Consider the following 21,738-nt stretch of genomic DNA (forward strand, 5'->3'; position numbering starts at 1 on the left):
TCCTAATTAATTCAATAATATATCAAACCTTCGTCTATTTTGGCCTCGTGTAACAGCACCTTGCTACATACTGGGGTCACGTCTATAGGCAAATAAAATCCAGCCTCTCTCTGCATGGAAAGTTATTCAAATTGTATTCATCTTTCATTCCGACCACTCAATTAGGGCATGTCCCTTGTTGGCTGCTGCGTGAGCGAAGTAACTATTTTCCAGCGAGTGTCCTCAGGTGACCTGTCTAGACGTGCCCAGCAAAAACGATCTTAACATTCTCCCGAGTCCCACAGACGTCCCCGAAGCGCAGGTCGCGCTGCGGAGAAGGCCCCGGGCACGCTGGCGGGCCTGCGAACGCGCAGAGGCGCGGAGAGGCTGGTGTGCGGCGTGGCGCGGGGAGCGCACGCTCGGGTGGGCGCGGGGGCGGGGGCGCGGGTCCGCCGGCCGGCAGGGGGCGCGCGCGCCCCGGGCCCCGCGCCGCCCGCCCCGCCGCGCGCTCGCTTGCCGCCCGGCAGCACATGTGTTTCTGTTTTGTGTTGTAGCATTTGTTCTGGAAGCTCGTATTTACATTTTAAGTGTATCTGGTGAGTGGGCTGCAGCCCTCGTCTGGGCCGGAAAAAGAAAGGAGCCCTGCGGCCCATCTTTTAGTCGCTCCTCTCCCCTTTTCGCTCCGGTTTCTCATCACTCCAACCAGGTAGGGGCTGGAAATCGACTGGGATCAGTTTGCGGGGTCTGGGAAAGTTTTTTTTTTTTCCCCCGTATTTTTTTTTTTTAAAGAGAAAAGGCTTAAAAAAAAAACTCTGGGGAAGGGGGAGGGTTGGGGGATTGAATGAATAAGAAGGGGAAGGAAGGCGGATCCACGTGGCTTAATCGGAGACAAACAGAGATCCCATTGTTCAAAATCAATAAAAAAAAAAAGAAAAAAAGCGAAGCCGACCCGGCGAGCGCGCGGCCGACGAAGGGGCCCCATTAAAGTTCTGTTTTCCTTGTCTGTGTGAGCAGGTGTTTGAGGCTGGGGGGCGGCTTTATTCGGGGGCCCCCTCGCGGGGCACCCACCAAGGGGCTCAGCGAATTGAAACTTGAGGTCGGGACGCCCAGGCCGGGCCGGATTTGGAGTGTCGGGGCGGCCGGATGGGGGGAGCACCGCATTCCTCCGAGTGGCTCGGGGAGGGGGCGCGGGGACAAAAGCAGCAGGTGGGGCGATGTGGGGGTGCTTCGCCACCCTCTACCAAAAGCATCTCTAAAGTGTCCCGAAGCCCTCCGTAATGAAATCCGGGCTCCCTTTCCTTCCCCTGCACTTCTCCGGGGCCAGGCTGCAACTGCGATGCTTTGTGCGCAGACCTAACTTGGGGACGGGCCGGGGTCGGTCGCTCCCCGAGGCTCTCCCGCGCGGGATTCCCCGGAGGCGCCGGCCGAGCCGGGAGGGGCGCGATTTCCTCTCGGGCTCGCCCCCTCCGCCCACCCGCGGCCGCCGCCGCTTTGGGGCGGGCAGGGGAGGAAGTGGAGGCCGGTGGCGCGTCTCCTCCCCTCCCCCCGCGCAGTTTATAACCCGTCCATTGTGCGCGCTGCCCCGTGTCTCCTCCAGCCGCGACCATGCCCAGGAAGAAGGCGGCGGCGGCGGCCTGGGAGGAGCCGAGCTCCGGCAACGGCACGGCCCGCGCGGGGCCCAGAAAGCGCGGCGGCCCAGGGGGCAGGAAGCGCGAGCGGCCCGAGCGCTGCAGTAGCAGCAGCGGCGGCGGCAGCAGCGGCGACGAGGACGGCCTGGAGCTCGACGGGGCCCCCGGCGGCGGCAAGCGCGCGGCGCGATCGGCGACGGCGGGCAAGGCTGGCGGCGCGGCCGTGGTCATCACCGAACCCGAGCACACCAAGGAGCGCGTTGTGAGTGGGGCCCGGCGGGCGGACGGGCGCAGGCCGCGGCTGAATCATCGCCGCCTCCGCGCACAAAAGGGCCGGCGGCGGGCGCGGGCCGCGGCCTGCAGACCCCAGGGCCGCGCGGGCCGTTGGTCGTTGGGGCGCGCGCCCCGAATCTCGCGGGAGGGGGGAGGGAGAGCGGGGGTGGCGACAGCCCGCGCCCGCCGCCGCCGCCGCCTTGCGGGGGGTCACGCCCCGCCCCCGGCGCCGCACGAGCCGCTCCCTCGCCCCTCCCCCGCCCCGAGCGGGGACTTGGGGAACTTCGCTCCGACCGGGAGCGGCGGCGGCGGGGAGCCCCTCGAGCGCGTTCATTCCTCGCCCCACGTGCCCGCCGCTTGGCCCGGGCGCGCCGGGGAGCGGCGGCTGGCGCCCTGCGGGGAGCGGCGGCTCGCGCCCGGGCTTTGAGGTTCCCGCCGCCGCGGCTCCGGCGCCCTGGGGGGGCGGGGCCTGTTGGCCTTCGCGCATGCCCCGTGCGCCCTGCGCCTTCCGCGCGCGGAGAAGGCGGGGGCCGCCGGCGCCGGCGGATGCGCGGGCGCATGCTCCGAGGCCCTCCCTGGTCAGGGCAGCCCCCGCGGAGGGGTGCAGGGCTTTGTCTGGTACCCGGGGGCTGCCACGCGGGGTACTGGCCCTGGTTCGGGGTAGTCCCTGGTGCATAAGTACTTCCTGAGGCTTAGTTAATACACTCAGTTGCTCAAGTCGTGACCCACTCAGCCTAACAGTCCGCAAAATGCTGCGTGGCTGGAGACCAGAGCCCAGTGTCCACACCAGAACTTTTTGCAAGTTTGGTGTGAGGCATCTTTTGGAGGAGAGGGCGAGAGCTGTGACCATCTTCCAAGATGACCCCAAAAAGGAACATTCGGGGAGGAGCTTTTTCTTCCCACTGGGTGCTCTCAGTAATGATTAAGGAGGCTTTCCAGCAGTGTCACAGAGGTTAGTGGTAGGGCCCTACCTATATTCCTCAGAGCTGGAGAAAGGACAGAATGAGGGCCTTTCCCAGATGATAGAAAGGGACAGTAGATCACTACAGGTTGCCATCTTTAACTGCCCTCCCAGGGGAAGGTTGCTAGAGGTGGAGGAGAGCCCATGTCAGAAGGCCTTGCCCTGCAAGGTCTTGGGCCCACCCAGCGTATTGAGAGAGGGGAACACAGGAACTGCTGTTCTTTGGCAGATCAAATCACTTTGCTAGACCTCTCCACCCCCCACAGTGTGTTAGGACTAGGCCTGCTGGCTTCCCCCTCTGCTGTGTTCTGAGTGCCTCTGCAAAAGCAGGCTTGTTTCCGTACATACAAGTTGTCAGCTGCATGACTCCAGTCCACGCTTAAGAGTGATGAGTTGTGATATCAGGAGCTAAAAGATTCTTCTCCCATGCGAGATTCATCCAGTAGGATAGTTGCGGAGGTAGTGTTGGAGGGGCTGAAGCCCTCCTGCACCAGCCTTGCAGAGCTGGCTTGTCCCTTGGAAGTGTCACCTTCTGTGAGTCTTACTGGAGAGCCCATTGCTCCAAGTAGATGCAGCAGGACATTGCAGCTTATGGTTGTTGTATGTTTACATCTGACAACTTAGATTCCTATATCTATACACATATGATTGCACATGTGTGTAGAAACAAGAAATAATAATTCTTATTTATTTGTTTTTTGAGAGAGGGCTTGCTGTGTAGCCCAGGCTGTTCTGGAGCTCCCTATCTTTCCCAGACTGACCTCAAACTCAGAAACCTCCTTCCTCAGCCTCCTGAGTGCTGGGATTCCAGGAGCATGCCACCATATGTTCCTCATTCCCTCACCGTAGAACATTACAGGGACTGTCGGGCTGATGTTTTGGGCCGATCAGCAAACCATCCTAGGATAGGTGAATCCGGGAACGTTATGCTTCTTTATGCCTTTGGATGGTATACATTGCATTTCCGTTTCTGTTAGGATCAGCTTAGTTTGGCCCTGAGCCTTGTAGTTCTGCTACCTTCCCACGAGCCTAGGTTTATAGTCTGCTCCTTGTCCTGGGTGGCTTCCTGCCTGTTGTCCCTGGCCCTGGGGTCCTGGTTGCCCTCTATAGGCCACCAGCAGTCCCTAGCTGTTAAAGAAGGAGCCTTACCAGCCTCTCCACTTGTGGGTGCTGAAGGGGGCTTTTGGGATTGGCCCAGGCCGCCTGCCTCTGCCTTCTCTCAGCTTGGGGCTGCAGGCAGTGGGCTTGGGAAAGCGAACCACACGCTCAGAGTGTGGTGGGATAGTTACTGTGTGTGAAAGGTGGGTATTTTTATAAAGCATGCTTACAACTCCACAGTGCTCTCTGTTCCTGGAGCTTTCTGTGTGGCTCAGCCCTGGTTGCCATGAGCCTGCCTTGGCTGAATCCTTAGGAAGAGGCAGTGTGCGGTGTCTGGGTCTGTGGAGTGTTTCCTGTCTGGGGCTGTTAAGGTTTCATGAAGCCCAAGACTAATCTGTCCAATCTGAAAGGACAACTAAATACAGCTGAAGGTCCAACTTGAAGCGTTTGAGTTGCCGGCCCATTGGGGACTTTCCTGCTGCCAGCATTTGTCTGTGGCCTTCCTCCTCCGAGTGCAGCCGGCTCCTGAATGGATGTGTGAACAGGTCTGCCCGGTCTTGCAAACATGCCTCTGGCACTAGGACAGTGATTCTGAATTCTTGAGACTAGAAACCCCTTTTTGCTAGTCGAGGAAGCTGAGCACATTTTTCTGCCACTGTCACTGGTGGCCAGTTGTTGGCAGAGAGCAAGGTGAGATGGAGCTCACTCATCCTGTCAGAGGACTGTTTTCTCAGGCTTGTTCCTACTTAGGCCTCTAAACACGGCAATGTTGCAGTCACCCAGTTCATCCACAAAACCATCTCTTGGCTCATCAGCGGTTAGGCTTTGGGGTTCTGGCCTTTTTGAGGTTGGGGATCAAACTCAGCCTTGCTCTACCATTGAACTGCAGCCCCAGCGCACCTTCGGGCTCTTGACATCCATCCATCCGTTCACCGGAATCCCCCTGGATAAGGCCATTGGGCCTGGGGGATCTGCAACATGCTAGGCTGTTAGAGATCTGTGGCCGAGTGACATGGGCTGTGATTGAACGGGAATTGCAAGTAGCACCTAAGTCTCTTACTCTGTGTGAGATAGAGGGAAGAATTAAGTTGTGGAGAGATTAAGGTGAGTGGCTTGTAGCAAACAGTTGTGTCAGTAGCAGGGAGAACAGTCACGTCCACCTAGTGAGGGAACGTAGGGCCTGTACCGGTAAAAACTTGAAGGAAGATGTAGTTCAGGGTTTCATGGGAGGCCAACCACTGTCAAGAAAGGTGGAATTTTTGTGTAAATGTTAGCTGACTTGAAGGGCCTCATGAGCCCTTAATTAGAAGTCTAGCTGACAGGTGCTGGTCAGTTGCACACAGTGAGCCCCTGGGGTCCTGGGGTAACCTTAGCACTGGTGAGGTTTTTGCAGAGATTGTCCCAGTGTTGGGTGATTGGGTGGCTTGCCCTTGATGGTGAGGGCTGAGGATGGCCACCCTTGACCCCTCCACCTGTCCAGGGGGCACTGCTGATGCAGGATGCTGTGGCCTGGAGTAACATCTCGATGCCCTCTTCCTGTCTTTGTTCCCAGGACCTTAGCTCCCCTCCTGTGTCTCTGTTGCCCCCTCCACACTGACCTAAAGAATTGAGCACAAGTCAGTGACTTGGGCAGAGAATCTAGGGCCTTTCCTTCCATGGGGACCTTGTCATACCCAGGGACCGAGGCCTGCAGCGTATCGCAGCTACACCTGCCTTTAACAAACAAGGGGAGACAATAGTAGGGGAAAGTAGGCTCCAGTTCAAGTAACCTGAGGCTGGGTGCTGGGGTAGGGGGAACCCTCTGTAGAAGGACAGCTTTGAATAATTCAGCAGGCCAAGGTGGTGTTTGTTCCTGTGCTATTGCTGCCTGAGCGGCTGGCTGAGAGACGGGTCCTGTCACATGGATGTGTTCAAGTGTGGCTGGGTCCTTACTCTGGGGAACACCGGGGTTGTCAGGTTTCCTAAGAGCCAGATGTGATCATCCCAAACGTGTGATCTGAAAAACTGTGGGTCCTGTTGCCAGGCTGCCTGGACCTGGAGCTGCCTGTTTTGCTCCAGGCCATCTGAGAACAGTTCTGTGAAGTGAAGGGACCCCTTGCTCTCTCTGTCTTGGGATAGTAGTGTAGAGTATACAGACAGCAGTGAGGGCCATGCTGCCCTCGCCACCGTGGAGCTCAGTGGTCCCGTGGACTTGAGTCTTTGATTAACAATCCACTTTGTTTCATTGTGTTTAAGGAAATTGTTAATTAACGTATTTATTATAAGGTGCTGGGAATGGAACCCAGGACCTTGCACATGCTAGCAAGTGTTCTACTGCTAAGCCACGGAGCCACACGCACAACCTACAACCCACTTTAAAAAGTGTATTTCAAGAAGGAAAAACCTCGTGTATTTTGACATTTTAGAAGGTAAAGTGCTCAGAATCTTACGAGTACTGCCAGAAATGGACAGTGGCCTTTAAAAATGTCACAGATTCATTCGGACAGTCAGAAGACTGGTGACTTTGTGTTGAGGTAGATGGGGGATAAGAACCAGTGTCCAGGCTGGAAGTGGCATTCCGACCCTGAGGGAGGTCCCCTGTTCCACTCACCATTGGACCCTGGCTCTTGGGCACCATTGTGAGTCCACTGAAGGCCTCCTGGGTCAGTCCTTGCTGCACACCTCCACGCCGCCTCCCTAGGCTGTATCCTCCCATGCCTTCCTCCCTCCCCTGGAGAAGTTGTACACCCATCTCTCATGTCCCTCCTGGCTCCCTGTGGAAAGGCTGTTGACACTGGGCAGCGCACAGGGATGATGATGTGGTGATCATGCAGAAATGCCACTGGCGGACCACAGGCTGGCCATGGGAAAATGTAGACTTGGCCCCCGTACGACCGACTTGTAATTTCCCCATGAGGCAGGGCAGGCTTTGTGCAAGTGTCTCTAAGTAAGCAGCGCACAGAGTAGGGGAAGGAATGTCATTTGGCTTGTTTTTAGTGTCAAGATGAGCTTAGGCGTAATAAGGAAGCTGCTGTCTACAAGTTTGGGGTCATCCACCTTGGAGTGTGTAGGCAAGGGGGTAATTGGGTGGTACCTCTGATGGGTGTGCTCAGCCCCTGGGTGAATGTACCAACAAAGAATTGCTTTCAATCTGGGCGTGGTGGAACATTCCTGTAACTCAGGTGGCTGAGGCAAGAGGATGGCGAGTTTGAAGCCAGCCTGGGCTGCATGAGGAGACACTGTCTCAAAAAATCTCTTGTTTTGTAGGACAGCCTTGGAAATCTCAAAATGGCCCTAAATTCCTTTCCCTCTCTGTCTCTGTAGAAACTTGAAGGGTCTAAGTGCAAAGGGCAGCTTCTGATTTTTGGGGCGACCAACTGGGACTTGATCGGTCGGAAAGAAGTGCCGAAGCAACAAGGTATGAGAAATGCTTCCCAGAACTGGTTGTTCTGTGCTATGTGTCAGGTGCCCTTCTGGTGGCCACCTGCCAGGTAGGTATACTCAGACTTGCCTGAGGCCACCCAGCCACTGCAGTGAGGGAGCTGGACTTGAACCCTGCTCCTGTATGGAGTTCTATTAAGGTCCCTCAGAAAATGTAAATAGCATCCTCAGACAAGCAGAGACACCTTTCATTCTCCTCCTGCTGCCACCTACATTCTTCACAATGAAGGGGCTGTCCTATGATGGTGGCAGGACATCCTAGACACTTACTGAATGTCAGGTGTGGAGACGTCACACTTCAGCAGTGTCCACACTGGTTTCCCAGCTTGTTGCAGGAACTAGGCTGACAGAATGATGGTCAGTGGAGGTGGGGAGTCAGGAGCCGAGAGCATTGATGTCTTTCCTCACGGGCGACGGGCCCATCCAAGAGAAGTCTGGCAAAGCGCCATATCTTATGGCTCCTTGATTTCATTGGGAAAGGTGCCCAAAGTGCTTTCCAGCATTGTTCGCCCATGAACAAATATTTGCACGCCCTAGTGCCTCACCATGGGCACTGGAGAGCATGTCCAGGAAGGCAGCAGTGTGGCACGGGGTCCTGCCGAGTGAGAGGTGGACCTGGCAGGTTGCAGCTCCCCTTGTGTCCCAGGACACGCCTCTTGGCCTGTGACATCACAGCCTGAGTGCTGGTGGCACCTCTGCCAGTGCTGCGCTTGTGCTGAGTAGAATGGCTCACAGTTGGAGCACATGGGGCAGAGGTGCAAGTAAGTTCAGACTGAGGCACCAGCGGGGCGGGTGGGTCCGTGCTCTCCAGTGCTCTCCAGTGCTCTGAGGCTGTGCCACTGCTTCCCTGCAAACCTCCAGAAAGTCCAGAAGCTGAGCGGTGGGTGCAAAGTAGACTTGACTCTTGAGTGAATTCTGCCCTAACTGGGCTCATCTCAAGGATGCCTTTCTGTTCCCTTCACTTCCCTGAATTTTCTCCCTCCAAAGGCAGGTTTGTGTGATTTTGCTTTTTAATTTAAATTTTTAGACCTTTCCTAGAATCTGAGCTGCAGGTGGCGGGAGCAGCGTGTGCCCCATCCACCCTGTCTGTGCTCTGTGGAGCTGCCATCCCTCAGGCCTCCCTCAGGCCTGTTGGACCCTTGGTGTTACGTGACAGCACCAGGGCATTGCCACTCTAGCCTGATTAGAACCGTGATCTGGAGGCCATGGGAAGTAATGTCTACCAGCCTGGCTGCAGAGCTGGAGCTGGGGCCACAGCTCGGTTCTGACTTTGACTTGGACCTCCCTAAACAGAGATCCCTGAAGGCAGGAGAAACCCTGCTTCTCTCCAGCTGAGGCATCCTGGAGGCAGCTCCTCCTAACTTGTCAGTAGCCCCAGCCACTTGTGTATGAGTGGGCACCCCCTAGTGCTGGGTGTTGTTGCTGCAGCCGTGCCACCATTTGTTTGCCTTCTTGTTGGTAGACTTCTTTCTGTTTTCCCCAGTTTTTTTTTTTTTTTTTAATAACAGCTGCCGTCTTCTTTCACTTAGGTGCCACCCTTAGGGTTTCTCCTAAATTTTGAATAGTTTGCAGGACTGTCTTTTGGTTTGCTCTGTCCCCTGGAAATTGTTGGTTTTCTTCTCACCTTTTTGTGGAGGTGTCTGCAGGCTTGGCATGACTGTGCTATCTCATCCACAGCCCTCTATGACACACCACAGGAAACTTGCCCTGTAACTGAGGGAGGGGAGCTGGGAGCAGAGTGGGCATGGCTGACACCTCACAGGTGACAGATGGAGAATCAGGTCCTATGTAGACGCATTTGGCATTTGTGACCCTCAGTGGCTGGCTTCTCAAAATAGTCACCACCATTCTGGAAGTGCTCTCCAGAGCCCCAGATTGGGAAACTTGGCCAAGCTCAATAGGGGAAGTGGGGATATGGAGGGCGTGGCTGGTTCTTTTCCCTCCCATGTCCTGTTGGCAGAACTGAGTGCTCACTGTGCACCTGGCATTTGTGAGGTCTGGGCATAGGGGAAACAGAGCACAGCTCTGCCTTGGGGCTGCTGGTCATAGGATGAGAGGCAAATGGGCCATGCTGGGTCTAGAGCATGGGATAAAAGGGACATCTAAGTCTGACGTGGGCACCTCAGTGTCTGAAGGACATGCTGGAGAAAATGGATGCATGGGCAAAGGCCGAGATGCCCAAGAAAGGGTAAAATGCAACTGACAGGAGGTAGAGCTGGGGAGGACTGTGGGCAGGGAACCTTCATCAAAGGGACAGACAGACACAAGGAGGGTAGGTGCTCTGAGGCTGATGGGGCACTCAAGACCAGCACTGGCAGTGTGTGAATGTGGGGTGGGGTGTGCCTAGGCCATCCCCAGAGCCCAGAGATGGGGTACCAAAGGCCACATGCTGCCTTGTGAAAGGGCTAGGGACCAGCCCAGGGCAGCTGGTGGGCTCATGACTGTGGGTCAGGGTCAGTCGGGGTGGGGTGGGGTGGGATTGGCAATACCAGTGTAAAGGTGGCCAGTGACACCAGGGCTACACCAGCTCCTTCTCCAGCCTGCTTTTAGGACCGTTAGGTAGCACAGAAATTCAAGGTACGATTTCGTTATTCTGCGTCCTCCCAATAGCTAGGCCAGTGCAGCACCCTAGGGAACACCTGCCCCTTGCACCTGTGGCTAGTGACATTCTAAGATGTTCTCCCATCAGTGTGTGCAGGGGTCTGATTTCCATTCCCGTTCCCTTTACAGCTGCCTACCGCAATCTTGGTCAGAACCTGTGGGGGCCGCACAGATATGGCTGCCTATCAGGGGTCCGAGTGCGGACGGTGGTCTCTGGTTCGTGTGCTGCCCACAGCCTCCTCATCACCACTGAAGGAAAGCTGTGGAGCTGGGGTGAGTGTTGGGCCCCATCTGGGAACTTGTTCCTGTATGCCTGGAGCAGGCTCATGCCTACTGTTTGCAGCCATGTTTCTCCATTTGCAACCCTGCACACAAATCCCCTTCCTCCACCATTCACTGTTCTGGGTCTTTGAACCTTCTCCTTCTCCAGGCAACTTTTCCTGATTGTGCTGGTGGAGGCCACAATGTTGTCATGCCGAGGTGCCTCAGACCCACTGACTGCTTGAGTCCTGCCGTCTCTCTGCACACAGTCCCCTTCGTGCTTTGCAGCACCATATGGCAGAAGGCCTCTGTCCTCACCTCTTTAAATTCCACTGGCTTTTGTAGCTGCCACCTCTTGTCACCCAAAGCCCTGCATCAGTACATCTGGCTGCACTGCCTATGGACCAGGGCCTGTTTTGCTTGTTTCTCCCCACCTGACGACTTAGGGTGATTCTGTCCTGCCTCTCCCTCTCCCTGGCTTTCCGGGGACTTTTTTCCCCTCCAAGTTGGTCATGGGCACTGACCAAGGCTCCTCTCATCCTGAGCCCTCCTCGGCAGCTTCCGGCTATTCTCCAGCTGGGGCGTTGGCGTTAGTGCCCACCCTGTTTCTGGCCCTCTGGCTGCCTTTTAGTCCATGTGACTGCATTTTTATTTTGGTGTGTTTGAGCTTTTTTTTTTTTTTTTTTTTTTTTTTTGCAATTTAACGTGCTGTTGTACCAAAGTCCAAATATGTTAACATCTGTTGTCTTCTTTGCACTCTGCTGGGGGGCGGGCGGGTGGCTAACAAGTATGTGTGGCCCAAATTTATCTTCACGGGCTCCTGATGACACACCAACATTTACCCCAAATTGTGTTTGCTCCCAGTTGGAGTTGGGTTGCCCCTCCCCTGCCACCCTTGTGCTTTGTGCTGGACACAACCTTTTATGTCCCCAACCTAAGGTAGCTTCTTTATGATCTGTGCTGAGTTTTACTTACACTGAGGTTCTAGACACATCTTGTGTTGATCCTGTGGCAGGAACACCACATGTCTAATGACTCCGCAGTCAAAAACATGTGAGTCCTCAAGCATCAGTGGGACAAGCTGGGGCATCATGAGTCCACTGTTGGACACTAGAAGCCACGGGAGCTGCATGGCATCTGTGAGCACCAGCACTGGGAGAGTGGCTGATACCATGCTTTAGCTGCCCTGTGACGTGCTTGATGAGCCTGTCTCGGTGAACTTGGGTGGCTCCCTTAGGAAGCTGACCCTGAGGCCTGCTTTTTACTTGGAGCACATCACACCTGAGGCGGGTCTCCTGGTGTCACAGGAGGCCTGCCATTGCTCCACTTGTCCCCTCCAGGGAGCTGGTGCTCTGCTTTGTGACTCTGCTCTCCTTGTTTCTCGTGACCTAGATGTGTCAATGGGGAAGTGTGTGAATCCCACCCTGGGCCCTGTAAAATCCCCATGAATCCCCAGGCATTGGGCAACATGTGCAGTGATCTCAGGGAGGTGTGGGAGAGGACTGTGAGGTTTTATTTGGACCTACAAGGCTTTGGAGGCTTTTAGTCTTCCTTACTGCTCAGCCAGTGTCCACCTTGTGCTGGATTTGGTTTTCCCAGAAGTCCAGGGCACTACCAAGGCTATGGCCCAGCTTGGCCTCCTGAGCCTATCCTCCACCCTCCACAGAGAAAGCTTGATGGCCATGGCCACAGCAGCTCCAGAGGGTGAGGCCCAAACCTCGTCACCAGGGTTCTGGTGGCTGAGTTCTGTGAGGAACAGTTGGGGGAAGGACTGGAGGAGAAATGATGGGCAGAAACCAAATGGTCCATGGTAGGTGGCTGAGCAGTGGAGCCAGGGTCAGGTGGATAATGTCATATCCACCCCAGGGAGAAGGAGCTGAGGGGTCGGCCTCCTGTAGAAAATGGCAAGTGGAGAAATGGCTTGCCACTGAGTGCTTTTTTGTATTTCCTGTGGTGGAAGAGATTTAGGGGGATGTGGGGTTCCCCATTGCTGCTGTGAGGAGGGGGATGGAGGAGGTGGTGCAGGCCTGTAGCATCTTACCCTGGCCATTGAACACCATTTTGCTGGATGGAGGCACTGGAACCTTCTCTCACCTGGATCTGGCTGAGGGTTTGGAGGCTGCTCTTTGGGGGCATGGATGAGTCTTATTGGGAGCGTGTGAGTGGGCTACCCCTGTGGTACCCTCACTCTGCTCGCTTAGCCAGCTGTGATCTGCAGGTCGAAATGAGAAAGGGCAGCTGGGCCATGGTGACACCAAGAGAGTGGAAGCCCCCAGACTCATCGAGGGTCTCAGCCACGAAGTGATTGTGTTGGCGGCCTGTGGGCGCAACCACACGCTGGCATTGACAGGTAAGGAGGTGGCTGTCTCCTGCCTGTGGTGTCCTGGGATGGGGTGAAGTCAGTTGCTGAGTGACTCTGCACTCCCAGCTCTGCTGTGTAGTGAATTTGCTCTGAATTACTCACCTTGCTGTCCTTGACTTTTGTCTGTCCGTGTCCTGCTAGCAATGAGCTGGTATCATTTTTGATGCATCTGGTTCCAAGTCTGGTTTAAAACATTCAACATTACTTTCCCTTTTGTGATTTTTTTTTTTTTTCCTCCTTCCAGAAACGGGCTCTGTTTTTGCTTTTGGAGAGAACAAGATGGGGCAGCTGGGCCTTGGCAATCAGACTGATGCCGTCCCCAGCCCCGCACAGGTAATGGCAGAGTTCGCAAACGGGTGTCTTTTAAATGGGTTTGCACTATGGTAGGTCACCATCCTGAGAATAGGGTTCCTTCCCAAAGAAAAAATCTAGAGAAGCCTCGTTATAAGTGTGTTCTGTTCCAAAGAAAGTAAGAGCTGTTAGGCGGATCAGTCTGTGTCCGTGTGCAAGTGCTTTGCTTTGCTTTGCTTTGCCCTCGCTTGCAGTCACCTGCCAGGCGCTCAGAGCACAACTAGGAGGCAGTCTCCAGGTGCTAAGGAGCTCGTGGTTAAGTTTGAGGGGTGGGATCTCCCCGAGAAATGAGCCACTGGTGTCAGGCAGCAGAATGCTGAGTGCCTTAGTACTGGCTCAGCTGAGGGGACTTGGATTTCTTCGGCTTAGACTTAGGCTGAGCTTGTGGATTTGAAGAGTTTCAAAGTGGACTGGGACGTTTTGCAGAGTCAAACCAGCAAGGGGTTGGTGCTCCCTTGCCTGGGTCAAGCAGTTCTGCTACATTCCTCCAGTTCATTGGGGGCTTTTCAGGTTCTTGGGTTCTTTCCCAAATCCCAGTGCCTTTGCTGCTTTCTCTTCCAGCTTCCTTTTTTTCTGAGGCTCAGTGATCAAGTGTGAAACGTTCAGTCTAGCCGACTCACAACTAAAGCATTTTTTTTGTTAGCCTCAAAGTTGGAGTTGGTGCTCAAGTGAGCTTTTAGGGTTCCTGGTGACTTTCTGTTTTCTCCAACCCTTCATGGCCCTCCAATCCTTGTCTTTGGGTGGGGGGCATACTGCTGGAACTTTGGGGTGCACGAGCATCCACCCTGTCCGGGGAGGGTGTGGTCTTTACCTGTGTCGTCCTAGTGCTCTAGGCTTCGGGCTTCACAACTGTGCAGTCCATTAAATCTCCTTTGTGACCTTGTAATTGTTTCATGCTGCCCTGCAGAGAGGGGAAGACTTTTTATTAGTCTTTTAAAGAACATCTGAAAGTCTGCTGTCTTTTCTTTGCAGATAATGTACAATGGCCAACCAATTACCAAAATGGCCTGTGGAGCTGAGTTCAGTATGGTAATGGACTGCAAAGGAAACCTCTACTCCTTTGGGTGCCCCGAGTATGGCCAGCTGGGTATGCAAATACATTTTTTTAAAGGCCCTGTAATCTAACCATATATTTAGAGCCAGAAACCAGTGCGGGGCTGTGCACACGTGTCACAAGTGTGGGTAATTGATCTCAGATAATAGCTTTATCCATTAGGTAGTTCTTACATCTAGTGGAACAGTGTGTCATTCCTCACGGGGTTTTAGAAAAGTGCAGTGCTTTGCCTCAGTGAGGAAGTCGGGACTGGAGTCTGACAAAAGGTTTGTTTTTATGATTTGGAAATTCATTTATGTAAGGATTTCAAAGTTTGAAAAGAAAAAAGCCAAACCTCCTTCATTCAGTTTCATGTATACAAACTTGCCTTTATTGGAAAGGAGAAAAATTACAGCCTGTGCTGGGTGAGTAGTTCTGGTTCATACTCAAGAGCGCAGTGTGTCAAAGGACCTGGGACCTGCTTTCCATTTTCATCCCTAATCAGATTGGACTTGGCCAGAAACATGTTTGCTTTTGTCTCTGAGCAGAAAAGAGGAACCCTGCAGACTGTTCTCACAAAGGGGAAATGTCTCCCCATCCTGATCTGCAGGTCTTCATGTCCTCTTTCTGTCTGACACCCAGGTGTGAGCTTCCACCACTCCAGCAGTCAAGGTGGGGGCGCCCCCTGCTGGCTCCTGAGCTGCCTGCATGACTGCCCCAGGATCTGGGTTGCTGAGTCCCAGCGTCATTAGAAGTGCGCAGATGGAGGAGTATAAATAGAAAGCACAGTGACGCCCTGGCCTTAGACTTGAGGGAACAGTGACTTTGTGAAACTAAATATACCTCAAGTCAGAAGTGAATAAGAAGGAGCAGCCCCTTACGCACATCCGTGCTGGTTGCTGGGAGTTGTCAGGACTATTGGATAAATGGTTTCCATGGTCACGGCCCTACTGCTGTACCCAGCCTTTGCCCCACCCCCTCCCCACCTCTTTTGCCCCCCCCCCCATACCGGAAGGGCGTTTTTTGTGCTTCCTGTTACACGTACAGCTCCCCTGCTGCCTCCTGCTTCCCCAGGAGTCAAACACACAGCTCATCTGGCAAAGTGGTTTTCTTTCAGGGAAAGTGTTTTCAGCAGCAATAAGGATGACGCTTATGGAGCCCTTCTTATGTACAGATCCTTCTTCATTCTGCTGGTGTCTTTTAAAGGTCATTAGGAAACTGGCTTGGCTTCTGTCTGTGGAATTCTTCTTAACTTAGCAGCTTACTTTGAAACAGGTTTCCAATGTTGCCTCGTCCCAGTAGAGCTCTTAGAGTGGAGCAAGGACCTTAGAAGAGTGTCACCTGCACACATGCCATCTCTCCCGCTCTCTGCAGCGGACTTACTGGGTTGGGCAAGGCAAAAAGATAGGAGTGTGCCATTTAACAGGCTGTCATCTCCCCAGAGAAAGGGGGAAGCCCCTTGTCCCACATGCCCTGTGGGACTTGTCTTGTACTCTAGGAAAAGTTCCTTTAAAGAAGATACTCTTGCCCTCTGGGGACTGTCTCAGGATTCAGGACTTTTCATAGCATGTTGAAGGGACAGGCCAACTCGTGTATCAGCTGCTTTGTAGGAATCTTGCCAGCAAGAAACCAAGCATGTAATCCACCGTTTGATTTATTTTTTGTGAGAAATAGCTCCCATTATTCTGAAGTGCACACAATTTCTTACAGTGTCCTAAAATGTGCCAGAACCCTGGAAAGATGGGGAAATATCCTGGTGGTGACCCTCAGACTTTAAAGTTAGCAGTGTCTGAGAGCTGGTGTCATGAGCTGCAGTGCCCCAAAACAGTGATTTCAGGGCATTTAAGTAGTGTAGCATTCACACTTGTGGAAAGGGGCGGTGTACAAACAAGCATTCCATCCAGGGTTTAGCCCAGATCAGCCTAGCAGTGCTGCAACCCACACATTCCCTGTGTGAAGGCATAGTGTCTGCCTAAGATTCCCCTGCGGATGGGGTGACAGCCTCAGGAACACCAGTGCCCTGGTTTATTTCCAGGACCTTGGGCAGCCCAGCTGCAAGTTACTGGTACAGGAACTGCACCCTCGTGGCCTCAGGTGCTGTGCTGTCAGTTGGGGTGTGTGTTAATCTGGGTCTTCACATCCTTTGATACACTTAGATTACGGGTAATTCTTAGATACAAGTTGAAAACCTTGTGTTGAATCATCTGGGCTCTCTGAGGTACCTCACAAGGGGCACAGATCAAACTTGGTAGACTGTTCATTCAGTAGCTTGCCCTGCTGTGACCACACCCACAGGGAGAAGCAAGTTTTACACTGCATTCCAAGGTGAAGGTCAAATGCGTGCAAGGGATTTTCACAAGTTAAATGTTCCTACTGTTTCATGTGTTTGAGGTTACAGGGTATAGAAAGCTTTTTTTATTGTTTTTACAAAGCTTACTCTGTAGCCCAGTCTGGCTTTAAACCTGCCATTATCCTCTTGCCTCAGGTTCACCAGTGCTGGGATTACAGTATGCACCACCACACCTGGCTGCTCTTTGGGTGTTTTTATTCTGTTGAGTTCATTTCTAAAAATTGACTGGTCTATATCCACAAAATTGATCTCCTAACCTATTGAGTAGGCCAGGCTCAGACTAAAGAAGCCAGAGGTCCCAGGCTGGCCAGGGCACGGCAGCTACCATGAACCTGTGTCCCCATACCATGTCCTGCTGCTGACTGCTGGCTCTGGTGTCTGCAGGACACAACTCAGATGGGAAGTTTATTGCTCGGGCGCAGCGGATAGAGTACGACTGCGAGCTGGTGCCTCGGCGGGTGGCCATCTTCATTGAGAAGACAAAGGATGGGCAGATTTTGCCCGTCCCAAATGTGGTGGTGCGAGACGTGGCCTGTGGCGCTAATCACACGGTAAGACCTGATCTCTTCCCCCTGCCCAAATCCTGTGAGGAGAGGGTGTTTCTGTGCTCCAGCATCCATGGTTCCAGTTGGCGGGCAGGAGTAGGATTGCACTGGGAGCTCAGCTCCTGCCAGGCCAGACTCCAGGGTTCTGTTTATGGAGTGTGTTCAGGAAATAAGTTAGAGCCTGCTTAGGGTCTCTTATGTTTTTCATTCATTCTTGAGATTCTGGGGATGGTGCCTAGTAAGTTATACATTCACCTGGTTCAGACATGAAACATCTAAGGAACGAAAGAAAAAACAGATTGTAAACAGTTGCAGTGTCTGCTCACCTCATCAGGGACCCAGCTGCAGCTCACCTGCGTGTCCTGTGTGCCAGTGGGCAGGGAAGTCTAAGGAAAAGGCAGGATGGGCAGGCTTTCTCCTCCTTGTTCTCTGTGCAGTTTTGTCAGTATTGTAATGGAAAGCGAGTTGCCCCATTGTCTCTGGTGAGGGAAAGGGAAAGACTTGACTTAAAGGGAAATTGTGTTGCTAGAGACTCAGTGTGAGCTGGCCTATATTCTGCTTCCCTCTTTATCCTACCCCTCTGCTATAGTTGCTGTCCCAGGTCCTCCAGGACAAAACTGAAGGCTACTTTCATCACCTTCTGTGGAGACCTGTTTGTCCCAGCCTTGTGTTTCCTTCCTGCAGCTGGTCCTGGACTCCCAGAAGCGTGTCTTCTCTTGGGGCTTTGGTGGCTATGGCCGACTGGGCCACGCAGAGCAGAAGGATGAGATGGTGCCTCGTCTGGTGAAGCTGTTTGACTTCCCCGGGCGGGGGGCATCCCAGATCTATGCTGGCTACACCTGCTCCTTCGCCGTCAGTGAAGTGGGTCAGTGGTTCCATCCCTGCCTATGCTCGGGTGTCCAGAGCCAGGTTGTGGTTCTTCCCTCTGTTGCAGATCACTGCTCCTGGGAGGATGGGAACACATAGCCATTGTTCAGCCCCAACATTAGGAACCCTGATTTACTATTTCCCAACATCCTCTTAACCTGGACGCTCCCTGGTGATGGGCGGTACGGAGGGGGTTTGTGATATGAACATATTTTGTCTCCTTTAGGTGGGCTGTTTTTCTGGGGAGCCACCAACACCTCCCGTGAGTCTACCATGTACCCGAAAACAGTGCAGGATCTCTGTGGCTGGAGGATCCGGAGCCTGGCCTGTGGGTAGGTGGCATTGTTTTCTGGTGCACGCAGTGGGCCTATTCCTTGGAGGGGACTCCCTGTTTGGGTCTTGGCGGTGCACAGGGTGGGGTGGTGGCATTAGGATAGGTGGCCCCTTCCCTGTTTTCATGGGCAGAAAGAAATTTTGAAGGCTTTTAGTTCTTGGAAACAATACACGCAGAGGTTGATAAATTATCCTTAATTGGAAACTGTGGACTTGAGCTGCTTGGCAGGAGGAGATGACTTTGAACCCTGTGATTGTCCTTGAGGAACACCTGCTGAGCTACCCAGCAGGGTAGAGGGCAGAGTCTTATGTTAATCACCTGACAGTTACCAGTGTGGGGGTCAGCCCCCCACATCCTGTGAGTGAGGTCCTGTTCATGGGGAAATGGGCTGTCACCTCATCCCCATGTGGCCTCATCTCTTCCTGTTGTGCCTTGCAAAGTGTCTTCTCTCCAAGAGCCCCAGGACCCAGGGTGGGCATCGAGACCCCTGCTTTTGGTTCCAGGCCGTGTGAAAGGCTTTGGGTTCAGGTGGCCCTCAAGGGATGGTCTCAGTGTTGAGAGAAGCTGCCCACCCATTGGGTTTGCAGTGTAGAGATGAGTGTGGTGTGGTATCAAGGGGATGTCCATGACCCTGGAAGCCTGTCCTCCCACCTAGGCTGTGCGCAGGCAGCCGTGTAGGGGTGTCCCTGGTGGCTAGTGGTTGGTGACAGTCTCTGCCTTTTGCAGGAAGAGCAGCATCATTGTGGCGGCGGATGAGAGCACCATCAGCTGGGGTCCCTCGCCAACCTTTGGGGAACTGGTGAGCCAGCCAGCACCTGCTGGGATAGGCGGGCCGTGCAGGGCTCTGGCCTCGGGGAACTGGGTGTTGGTGTGTTCCTGCTTCTTGCATTAAGGTCTACATGGTTCCATAGGCTTTGGGTTCCAGTAGGTTTCAAGGCAGTCTGTGCTGATGGATCTTAGAATGAGTCCTCACTACCGACACTATGAAGTGTGGCAGTGGGAGCCTCAGAGCTGCTTTCTCCCTACGTGAGCCTGAGTTGTGGTGATGGGAAAGGCCCCTCTTCCCGCTCCAGGGGGCGGTGTCTTTCTAGGGAGCAGCGTCTAGTTTTTCTGACTTCCTATATCGTTGGCCTCTCGGCTTAGGCAGTTTTGGCCCTTTGTGTTTCATGGAGGGTGCCATCAGGCCAGCCATGGAGGTGATTCAGGGACATTCAATTTTAAGTTTGCTTTCCTAGGTTTTAGTCAACACCAGAATGAAGTCAGACCTGTGATTGCTCATGCTTGGTCATCCCTATCCTAACCTTAGGTTCTGGTACTCAGTGAATCTCAGCTTTGAGTTTCCTGGTGAAGACTGGGTTAGCTGTGGGGTTATCCTAATGGTCTGCCTCTATTGTCACAGGTTCAGCCTCAACTTGATCTAGCAGTTTAACTTACTTTCTTAGCTCCCCTCGCTGTTGTCCTCTTGGGTTAATGGAGGCAGGGTAAGGAGGGGTTTTGCTTGACTCTCCAGTGACCACGGGGCTTGTTGTGCCGTTTGCTCCTCCCTGGTGCTCTGCACACCTCAGATGGGGCTTCCAGACAAGGATGACCCCTTCAAATGCCCCTGGAAACAAAGAGATTGAGAGAGTCTGACTAGTTTCTCATTTCTCTGAGTTCTTGGAGAAGGAAGGATGAATTGTGGAGGAGGGTGTTAGACTTCAACCTTTGAAACAGGGATTTTGAAGCCAGGAGGGAGCAAGTGGACTTTTTGGGAAGCCCTGGTGTTTATGACCACATAGGCCAGACCGGTGTTGTTGCCATTTCTTCCTAGGGCAGGGTGTCGCCTGCTGTCAGTGTGGTGATGCTCCCCGTAGACCCTTGGTTAGGATTTCGCATCTTGAGCTTTCTCAGATCAAGAGCACAGCCTTCGTAGATAAGTGTTGGTAGCTCACCTGGCCCTGTGCTGAGTGGTTGGGGGTGTTTTCTCTGTCTCCTGGTTCGTGGGACTCCTGGAAATTGGGGACTGCACCACATTGGTCCCTGTGTCTGTGAACATCTCCTCTGTTTACCTTGCCAGGGTTACGGGGACCATAAGCCCAAGTCTTCCACTGCAGCCCAGGAGGTGAAGACTCTGGACGGCATCTTCTCAGAGCAGGTGAGCCTGGGCCTTGTGCAGGACGGACCTGTCGTACACTTCATGCTGTGACCTCGGCTTGTTGTGCTGTCTCCTGACAGTCTTGTCTTCATGTTACAGTACCTGATGGCTATGGCAGAGGAGAGCTGGTCAGGCCCTTGATGGCAAGCACCAAATCTCTGTTACATCTCCTCCCCACACACACACAGTAGGCTGAGTGGGGGCAGGTCCCTGAAGAAGAACTACAGGAGGTGGATGGCCGGGCCAGCCCTGTGCCAAGGCAGAAGTGACTTGTGCACAGTTGTCCTGGGAGGCAGGTGGAAAGGGTGTTGGAGCCCTGTGTCCCCACCAGGCTCTGCCCAAAGGGCTCTGCAGGATTCCTTCCAGCTGGGCTTCTGGGTGTAACCTGGAAGCCTCTGGCTAGGAGGGTGTCAGTGACATGGTCTTATCCAGGCTGGCCGACGTCAAGAAGGGGAAAAGGGTTTTCCTCGCCTTCCAATGGCCTTCTCTCTCTCTTTCCACACTGACCCCCTGTGCTAATCCAGTAGACTAGTGTTGTGTTGTCCCTTGCTTCAGGCTCTGTGACAAGGCACCTCTGCACAGCCAATGGTGATTTGTCCCCTCAGGTGGCCATGGGCTACTCGCACTCCTTGGTGATTGCACGAGACGAAAGTGAGACAGAGAAGGAGAAGATCAAGAGGCTGCCAGAGTACAATCCTCGCACCCTCTGAGGCGGGCACACCTCCCCCTTGCGGCAGCTGTCATTTCCACGTGCACTGGGACGGGAAGTCAAATGAGGAGTCTAGGAAGCAAAAGTTGACCGAAGGTGCATTTTGTTACTCCCTGAGGTTCCGTTTTCTAAGTGATTCAACGTTAACTACCTTTTTCTGTATGCTTTCCAAAGTGTTTTTTTCTCAACCTGTAATTAAAATATTTGCTCATAGTTGACTTACCATTCCTACAAAAGAAGCAGAAACTTTGAGCAATTTAGGTTTTTTAAGTTGTATTTCTTTTCTCCCTCTCATAAATATGCTCGCCCACGCCTCCTATTCCAGTTGTAACTAGCATTGTGATCCGAGTGGGTGCCGCGTGGGAGAGGAGTCGCCATTTGCCAGGCAAACGGCCCTTAGGGGAACCAGCAGCGCCTGGGCAAGACGTCCCTGGTGGTCGAGCTCCATCCAAAACCTCGCCTGAGTGTGCTCTGGAAGCATCTGGGTGGCTTACCTACTTTTTCCCTCAAACCCGCTGAAGCCGGCGACATTCTTTTCCTCCCCTTGGCTGCTTGTAAGCCCCCAGCCTTTGGCTGAAATGTTCATAGAACCTGCTGTGCCCCCCTGGTGGGGGCTTTGAGGTCTGTGTTTAGCCATTTCTATCTACTTTACCAGAAAGGAAGTCCAAATGAGAGTCAGGTGATAGGGAACCGTGGGGACTCGGGTGGGCAGAAATAGGGAACATTTGTGTCTATTGAGAGGTCTGGCTATATGGCTAAGCCTGGGCCTTGTTGCTAGTGCCCACCGATTAGATCCATCAGCCAGCAGTCAAAAGTGCACTCTGCAGTCCTC

General features: G+C 53.6%; 1 protein-coding gene across 1 annotated transcript; it reads left to right on the forward strand.

The window, feature by feature from the left end:
* The first annotated feature begins 507 nt into the window (after window positions 1-507).
* Rcc2 (regulator of chromosome condensation 2) lies at window positions 508-21,166 on the forward strand. The gene is made up of 13 exons (XM_020170483.2): window positions 508-685; window positions 1,577-1,869; window positions 7,243-7,336; window positions 10,090-10,233; window positions 12,440-12,571; window positions 12,828-12,916; window positions 13,907-14,021; window positions 16,702-16,868; window positions 17,547-17,727; window positions 17,956-18,061; window positions 18,790-18,862; window positions 20,120-20,197; window positions 20,803-21,166. The coding sequence occupies exons 2-13, from the start codon at window positions 1,585-1,587 to the stop codon at window positions 20,905-20,907; spliced, it is 1,569 nt and encodes a 522-aa protein (XP_020026072.1). The 5' UTR covers window positions 508-685; window positions 1,577-1,584; the 3' UTR covers window positions 20,908-21,166.
* Window positions 21,167-21,738: the final 572 nt, after the last annotated feature.

Source organism: Castor canadensis, chromosome 7 (genome assembly GCF_047511655.1).
Source record: "Castor canadensis chromosome 7, mCasCan1.hap1v2, whole genome shotgun sequence".
NCBI lineage: Eukaryota > Metazoa > Chordata > Mammalia > Rodentia > Castoridae > Castor > Castor canadensis.